At 33.4% G+C, this 9,340-nt stretch overlaps 1 protein-coding gene across 1 annotated transcript; it reads left to right on the forward strand.

Moving 5' to 3' along the window:
- The first annotated feature begins 414 nt into the window (after window positions 1-414).
- On the forward strand, window positions 415-8,977 carry LOC110655094 (receptor-like protein kinase HSL1). The gene is made up of 3 exons (XM_021811271.2): window positions 415-985; window positions 5,957-8,104; window positions 8,233-8,977. The coding sequence occupies exons 1-3, from the start codon at window positions 535-537 to the stop codon at window positions 8,613-8,615; spliced, it is 2,982 nt and encodes a 993-aa protein (XP_021666963.2). The 5' UTR covers window positions 415-534; the 3' UTR covers window positions 8,616-8,977.
- The last annotated feature ends 363 nt before the right edge of the window (window positions 8,978-9,340 follow it).

Genomic DNA, 9,340 nt, shown 5'->3' on the forward strand with positions numbered 1-9,340 from the left:
GCAATGCACAAATAAATGACTATTTATAATTATATCGTATAATGGAAATGAGATAGTTTTAATAAAACAAATTATTCATAATGGTTTAGTTTAAACTTTTAATTTATAAAATCACAAAACTATTATATTTTTTTGGTCAAACTATATATTCATATATTTTAGGTACGTGGAAAGTGGAAATAATTAAATAATTTTTGTAAAAAATTATAAATAAAATATATACATATGAATTTTTTTAAAATTACATAAAAAAATTCAAATTTTAATAATATTGTAAAAATTTTGATAATAAAAAAATATACTCGCAGCTCAGCATTGTAGCTTGTTTCTCCAAGTTTGAGGGTCTGATAATAAATTTTATTTTATTTATTTATTTATTTAAACTATAAAAAGGCGCATTAGTTTGAAGTTGATAAGAATTTTCCTGCCGTTTGCTGTCTCTGAAACGAAACATCAACTCTTCTTTCCCGGAAAGTCATCTGCAATTGCATAGTTCATATTAAAACTAACGAATTCTAAATTCGAATCTCCTTAATGCCGAAAAAAGCCCTCATTTTTCTTTCAATTCACTTCTCCGCCCTTTTCCTTTGCCTCAGTCATGCCAAGTCCCAGACCTATGATCAGGAAAAAGAAATCCTGCTAAGGCTAAGGCAATACTGGCAAAATCCACCTCCTCTTAATCAATGGACCCCTTCGACCTCCTTCTCTCATTGCTCTTGGCCTGGGGTCAACTGCACAAACAGTTCCATCACTGGACTTCATTTTACCAACATGAATATCAGCGGAATGATCCCTCCCTTCATTTGTGACCTCAAGAACCTTACAGTTCTTGATTTTTATAACAACAGCTTCACTGGAAGGTTCCCTGTGGCTCTCCTTAGTTGTTCCAAGCTCCAGTACCTGAACCTCTCTCAAAACTACTTTGTTGGTGTCATTCCTGATGATATTGACGGCTTCTCCGGGCTCGCATTCCTTGACCTTTCAGGTAATATTGCAACAACTAATTATTTTATTATATTTCGCAAAGAAAAAGAGCATAATTATTCTTAATATGTCATAATTTAAAAAAAAATTATAAATCTCCAAAATAGAGTATTAGAGTTAATAATTTTTATTAAATTTATATTTAAATTTTTCTATGTGGATAAGAAAACCTCAATGGGAATGTTAAAACTTTAATAAATAGGGAATACGGATAATTAGATTTATTATAATATTTATAATTATTTTTTTATTACAAAAATAATTAAATATAATAATATTATAATTATATTAAGAGTATTTTTATCTGTTTACGAGTTCCTCCCTTCATTCGTGCTTTTATATATATTACTATTTTTTTAATACAAGTTGCATGTTGTTTTAGTCATTCGTATTTGTAATTTAATTTTTTATATATAATTTAAAAAAAATTTATGTTAATTAATTATAAACCTTAAAATATTATGAGAATTTATTTTTTTTTATTTTTTTAAGAATTAGTATATTATATATAAAAAAAAATTAAGATACCTCTAAATTAATGAATAGTATAAAATATACACACATATATATACTATCAATCTTAGATTAAGACTATAAAATATATACAAATGTAATCACCATAAACCCTAATAATATATGTGATTTATGAATCTAGCCTTAATTTTTTATTATATATATATATAACAAAAACCAACAATATTTAATTTAAAAATTAATAAAAATTGAAATAATAGAAATTATGTAGGGTATAATAATTTATCACTAAAAACTTAAAAGTGAATTTCTTTACACCCAAAAAGTAAATTACCAAATAAATTTCTCTACATCGATAATTAAATAGAGGATTATTTATCTTTAAATAAGAATGGCATTGGGTGGGTTGGGACGGGGATCACTCTCTCTATCCCTGCTCCACATGAGATCGAAGTTGGGATTTTCCCTGCTGAGGAGCAAGACCTACAAATTTCACTGTGGAGATTTTTCTTTTTATTCTTTTATTTTTTTTAATTTTAATTATTATTATATAATATAAATTTATTTATTAACAAATAAATTATAACTTATTAGAATTGTAAGTTTTAAACATATAGGCATATTTTTTTAAATTATAATATTTATATATAAAAATAAATTATATTTTAATAAAAATAATAATATATTATTATGAATGTGAGTTACGAGGATTTCAGAGTAGAAAGACTTTCTCTCCGTCCTAGCCCCGCACAGATCAAGGAAAATTGATCAAGTATGGGTAGATTGGACCAGGTTACAATCGCGAATAATTGTCATCTATATCTTCAAATATGATTATAGGAATAAGTATTAAATGGAGATTTACTTATATTCAAATGGGAATAAAAGTCTTTACTTATTTTAAAACATTTAAATATATCATATAATAGGATTATATACATGTGAAGGGTTAGAATAAAAGAAATATGCACCCATACCGATTAAAAGCAGGTAGTATGCTAATTAGGTTGTAAGTAAATTTTACTTACCATCCACTTGTAGTCGGTAATGTAAAGACCCAAACAAGGGCATTTCTAGCACTAGAGATTGGATCAGTTTAAAGTTGTCGAAACCAGTAGCAAGCCTAAAGCCTGTGAACATACCTTTAACATCTGTACTATCAACACTCAAACATATAATAAACCATTACACTTTAATCTTTTTATCTATACATAAACATCTTTAACATAAAAGTAGTTCATAAATTGAACCTTAACATATATAAGCACTAAAGTATAATGGTTTAACGTATACACTCCCAAAAGAGTTAACATAATCATAAACATCAATATCATACTTAAAATATTATATAACTCTAAATTTTTTTTCATAATTACCAACACAGTACTATCCATTCATATTTTACATGTCCGTCTACCTGTACACCATATATAAAGAAAAGTGCTAAAACTATCTCTGATGACCTCTTTTTAAAGAACTCTTCTAATCCTGCACACTTGTATCTGGGGGTTAGGGAAAAGGGTAAGCTTAAACAAACTCAATGAGTAAACTAACTAACATTAATTATATCATTCATTTCATATATATGCAATGCATTATCCAAATGGGTTTTCACATTATAAACATTTCACGTAGGATGGACTTGTAACTCCCCGAATCTAATATGCCCGACTCATACAAAGGCTCTTCAGTATTTTCGCTTAAAACATGACATGTGTCATACACCCGAGGCATCATAAAGATCTCCCTTGACGGGGCATCGTAGAGATCTCCCAATAGGATTTTTATGGATCCATAACATACATAACATAGCATAGTCATAATATGAGGGGAGTCAGTGGGTCATCCATCATCCATCAATGCACTAGCTAGGGGTGGCCACAGTCCGATTTTGAACGGGAATCGAACCGGAACCGGTTCGGTCAAAACCGGACCGAAACCGGTCAAAATCGGAACCGGCTTCGAACCGAACTAAAACCGTCCTTCTACGGTTTGATTCAGGTTCATATTTTTTAGAAATCGTGAACTGGCAGTTTCGAACCGGATTGAACAGACGGTTCCGAACCGGACTAAACCGGCGATTTAAATACAAAAAAATTCAATAAATACCTCACTCCACTCATAATTCATTTATATATATATATATATATATATCATTAATTCTTAACACAATTATTCTCTACACTCTCTTTAATTCTTAATACTCTTTCAATTTCTTTCAAATTTTCTAAATAATTATTTTCTACATTTCTTTTAATTCTCAGTACTCTCACAATTCCCCTACTTTATTATTTTATATGCTCATTGAAATTTTTAATATTATCTCAATTACTCTGTTATTATTTTATTACCGAAAATTTTGATTCCCCTAAATCCTAAAGGAATACATAGGCAAAATTAAGTTCATTCACTTTTTTTTTAATTTAAAAAAAAATTAATTTCATCTTTAGTTTTTTAATAAGTTCAAGTCTTTGCTTATTAAATTTTTCTTAAAAATAAGTCATTTTCATTCTTTTTTTTTCTTATTTTATTTTGATTGAAAAATTTCTAAGAAAAATTAAAATATTTTTACAAATATAACTTAAATTCTAAATCAATAAAATTTTCCTCTAATTTTTTCTTTTAAGTCGCTCTTAAACTGCCCCTAAACCCTTCCAAACCGTCTTGAACCGTTATTTTTCGAACCGTCCTTTAAACCGTTTTAAATCGGGGCTCGAACCGAAATCAGAGGTTCAAGAACCGTCTTCCAAACCGTCCCATGCCGGTTTGGTTCAGGTTCATGATTTTATTGAACCTGAACTGGCGGTTCCTAAACCGTGGCCACCCCTAGCACTAGCAATAATTATGCAATTATGTAACATCTTCATGTTCTAGATACGTGCATCCTAAATAAATATGACATGATGCATAAGGATGATCATAAATTAAATTTAATAGTTTATATTTATTAAGGTTAGAGTTACTCATCTCTTGTAACTTATCAACCACCTAACTCGAATGGTAGCTATCTCTGGATCCTTAACTTTTCGAGTTCCTCGAGCCCGATCCTATAAAGTCAGAGTTATACAAGGCTCTAAAACTCTACACATATAATAAACATCTTATTTTAGGTCGTTAAAAAACCATAAAATTAGGAATTGGAACCTTAAAATCAAAGAGAAATAAAGTGGGCAGAACCAAGTTCGACTGCCAAACCTTGGAACATCGAGTGCCCATTTTGGGCAGTAGCTACTGTGGCCGTCGAAGTCTGGGACTTCAGTTGCCGAACCTGGAAAATTTTCAGATTTTCCTAAAAACTGCATGTTTTGGCTGCAAAACCTTTGATTTTTGGCAGTCGAACCTAGGAATTTGCAGAATTCTCAAATAAAAAAACTGCAAAATCCTTCTCCCATCAACACCCAAACTCACTCCAAACTTTCAAAACTCAATCCAACTATATAAACAAGTTTCTAAGGCCCAAAGCAACTTGAAATCATACTTAATACCCACATACATTAATTAAAAACTTAAATTAATCCTAGGTTTTCCCTCAGCCTAACATAGCATATTATGAATCTCTTCAAATTCATTAAGGGAAACTATCCATTTAAGGCCCACAACACTTAAACATAACTAACCTAACAACAAAACATATAATTTTAACATAAATCCCAAAATCCTAACCCTAACATGCATAAACCTCCCAAAACTCATCTTAAAAACAACTTTACATGAAATTGAAGTTATAGAAACCTAATTTCTCATCAATATGCTTGGATCTATCTATTAGATTAAGAAGAAAAGAAAGTTACCTCTTTTCTTGGAGCTTAGAGGTGAGAGAGCTAAAAGTCTAAACTTGAATCTACTCTCCCAAACTTCTAAATGGAAGAATCCACCTCTAGCTCTTAAAAAAATAAAATCTCTTTAAAATAGTTTTTTTGTATGCTCCAGCAATTGAAAGAGAGAGAAGAAGAGAAAACCCAAGTTTTTTGAGCAGAAACATGGGCCTTGGCTCCCTATTATACCCTGGATAGTCGAGAGACTTTTGGCTGTTGGAAGCCATGCTTTTGACTACCGGAGTCCATTCTGTCCAAATGGGCATTTGAACTATAAAAAGGATCCTTCGACTGTCGAAATTCTTTTTGCCCAAAATAAACACTTAATATTATTGTGGGTAGATCATAGGGAACGAGAGAATAGGCTACTATTTACTGACCATTATTCACTTGGTAATTACTAACTACCATAGTTTAGTCAACATTACTATTTTTTATCAATTTTTTACGAGGTATAATAAATGATATAATTGAATATTTTTAATATTTAATCTCAAGATAAAAGTCTAATAAATTGAAATATTAACATAATTAAATTTTATTAAAAAGTATATTTATTTATTAACAAACAACTCAATATTTTATAAATAAAAGAAAATATATATTTTTTTCAAATATTCTATAAATACAAAAATATAAAATTTTTGCCTCACCGACTAAAAATTCTTATTCTGCAACTGCAGGCAATAATTTCACCGGTAACATTCCAACAACAATTGGGCGGTTACAGGAGTTAAAAGAGCTTAAACTTGATCAGAATCAGTTTAACGGTACTTTTCCTCTAGAAATTGGCAACTTGTCCAACCTTGAAGTGCTATCCATGGCCTACAATAGTTTTCTACCCTCAAGTTTGCCTTCCAATTTCACCCAGCTGAAGCAACTCAAGTGGTTCTGGATTTCTGATGCAAATCTATTCGAGGAGATTCCAGAAACGATAGGAGAAATGGTGGCACTGGAGCACTTGGATTTATCAAGGAATAAATTAACAGGGAATATCCCCCGCAGTTTGTTCATGTTGAAGAAATTGAGTGTCCTGTATCTTTTCAAGAACGAGCTATCTGGGGAGATTCCTCGTGTTGTTGAAGCTTTGAACTTAGTTGAACTTGATCTTTCGGATAATAATTTGACAGGGAAAATACCAGATGATTTTGGGAAACTTCAGAATTTATCAGTTTTGAATTTGTTCTACAATCAATTATCAGGTGAAATCCCTAAAAGTATTGGTCGTCTTCCAGCACTGATTCGTTTTAGCTTGTTTAGCAACAATTTATCAGGTGTTCTCCCTCCAGACTTGGGCAGATATTCAATGCTTAATACAGTTGAGGTGTCATCTAACAGGCTTACTGGCAAGCTGCCTGAATTTCTATGCAATGGAGGAAATTTAGTAGGAGTGGCAGCCTGCGATAACAATTTCAACGGAGAGTTGCCAGAATCACTTGGGAATTGTAGTAGTTTGCAGACGTTGAGGATCTCACGTAATGCATTTACTGGCAATATTCCTGTTGGTTTATGGACAGCATTGAATTTGGAATATCTGATGCTAAGCGATAATTTGTTCACGGGCGAACTTCCTAATGGAGTGTCAAGGAATCTTAGAAGGCTAGAGATCAGTAACAACAGATTTTCTGGTAAAATCCCCATTGGTGCTTCTTGGAGGAATGTCATGTTTTTTAATGCCAGTAATAACTTATTTTCTGGCACAATCCCTCAAGAGTTAACTACTCTTCCTCTTCTCGCTATTCTTCTGCTTGATAGGAACCAACTCACTGGAGCCCTTCCATCTGATATAGTCTCATGGAAGTCATTAACTATTCTTAATATGAGCCAAAATCAACTTTCGGGACAAATCCCTGGGGAAATTGGTTTTCTACATAATCTTCACCTACTGGACTTGTCAGATAACCACTTTTCTGGCCAAATTCCACCTGAGTTTAGCTCCTTGAAGCTTACTTTTCTTAATCTCTCTTCCAATCATCTCACAGGGGAAATTCCAATCAGTTTAGAAAACGTTGCTTATAACAGCAGCTTCTTGAACAATCCTGGTCTCTGTACTAGAAATTCATTGCTAAGCCTTAATCTATGCAATTCCAATAGCCAAAAATCAAGCAAAAATTCAACCCAATCCATAGCTCTGATATCAGGTATTCTAGCAACAGCCTTTTTGCTAGCTTTGCTACTCTCATTCTTTGTGATCAGATTCTACCCAAAGAAAAAGCGCGTACTAAATTCAACATGGAAGCTCATCTCATTTCAGAAATTGGATTTCACAGAATCAGACATATTGTCAGGTTTAACAGAAACCAACCTGATTGGAAGCGGAGGATCAGGAAAAGTATACTGCGTTGCTACGCATCGATCAGGTCTTGTTGCTGTGAAAAGAATTTTTAGTGACAAGAAGTTAGACCAAAAACTTGAGAAACAATTCCATGCAGAAGTTCAGATATTGGGTACGATAAGGCATTTGAACATAGTGAAGCTGCTTTGCTGTATTTGCAATGACCATTCAAAACTTCTCGTCTATGAATATATGGAGAGACATAGCCTGGACCAATGGCTGCATGTGAAGAAGAGATCAACAAGTGTCTCAGGTTCAGCCTGCTTGGACTGGCCTACGAGGCTACGGATTGTACTGGCAGCAGCCCAGGGCCTGTCCTACCTGCACCATGACTCCTCGCCCCCCATTATTCATCGAGATGTGAAATCAAGCAACATACTGCTAGATTCTGCTTTCAATGCAAAAATTACTGATTTTGGTTTGGCCAGGGTGTTGGTTAAGAAAGGAGAAGACACAGCATCTGTTGTGGCTGGCTCTATCGGCTATATAGCTCCCGGTGAGTTCTATAATTAAGGATTTGTTTTGATCCCCACTCTTTTCATTACTAAAGAATCAACTTGAATTGCAGACTATGCTTCCTTCCCCCCTGTTTTCCCATTTCTAAAGAATCAATTTGAATTGCAGAGTATCAAACTGCGAGATTGAACGAGAAAATTGATGTTTACAGCTTTGGGGTTGTCCTTCTTGAACTAACAACTGGGAAGGAGGCTCATTTAGGGGATGAAAATAGAAGCCTAGCAGAATGGGCATGCAATCACATGGTTGAAGACAGACCTATAGTCGATGCTTTGGACAAGGAGATCATGGGATCTTCTTGCTTGGATGAAATGATCACTGTTTTCAAACTTGGGGTTAAGTGTACAAGCAAACTGCCTTTTGATAGGCCTTCCATGAGAGAGGTCTTACAAATCTTAGTTCAATGCAGTCGTCCGCTTGTTTATGGAGTGAAGAATACGGGTATTGAACTCAAGCAAGGACGTGCGTCAGACAGTGATGATAATGTCTGAGCTCTCTCTGTTGGCACACATGCAGTATTATTGAGATTTAGCTCAATGATGCTAGAGTCGTCCCCAAAGCTATGATATCTCAAGTTCAAGTTCCAATGGCATCCAATTGTAAAAAAGAAAGCCCCAATTTGAAGTTTTCGGCAGCAATAGGTTATAGAATATTTTTAGGCAACCAAATATTAGCTAGAGCGTCAGATAACCGGTAAACTTTAAGAAAATAAGCAGATCTTGCACAACTGTGTGCAACTCAGCAGCCTTCGTGCACTTGTACTTTCTGAGACTTCCACAATCCAAGCAAGCATAGATGGCATTGTAAAGAGTTCATTACACTATATTTTGCACTTATCTACTTTCTCTCATAACCAGTCATCGCAATTTCTTTCTAAATAGAACCTTAATAATCTGATATGGTTCGGATGCCAAATTGTTAATCCATCAATAGTTTCATAATGTTGTGTGGTTTTATCACAAGATCTCCATGAAAATTGTTAATCGAAGGCACTCCCTTGGCATCCCATGGATATTTCTCCCCCTTCAACCTACCAGTTTCCAGTGTTTAAAGAAAACAGAGTTCTCCCTGTGATGCACAGAAGTCTCGTTTGGGAATGTTATGCCCATATACTGAACTGGGATTTCGAGGCAGGGTTATATATGAACCAGTTTGTAAAGGACTTGGGAATTTGTTTAAAGGAGTTTCAAAACATAGGCCTTGCTTTGCCAGTACT

The sequence above is a fragment of the Hevea brasiliensis genome, unplaced genomic scaffold (assembly GCF_030052815.1).
Source record: "Hevea brasiliensis isolate MT/VB/25A 57/8 unplaced genomic scaffold, ASM3005281v1 Scaf552, whole genome shotgun sequence".
NCBI classification, from domain to species: domain Eukaryota; kingdom Viridiplantae; phylum Streptophyta; class Magnoliopsida; order Malpighiales; family Euphorbiaceae; genus Hevea; species Hevea brasiliensis.

Bases quoted from the DNA above. Each gene is read 5' to 3' on its own strand.
- LOC110655094 (XM_021811271.2), top strand. From the start codon at position 535: ATGCCGAAAAAAGCCCTCATTTTTCTTTCAATTCACTTCTCCGCCCTT. The intron at 986-5,956 runs GTAATATTGCAA...CTGCAACTGCAG, and splicing joins CGCATTCCTTGACCTTTCAG to GCAATAATTTCACCGGTAAC. The intron at 8,105-8,232 runs GTGAGTTCTATA...TTTGAATTGCAG, and splicing joins TATCGGCTATATAGCTCCCG to AGTATCAAACTGCGAGATTG.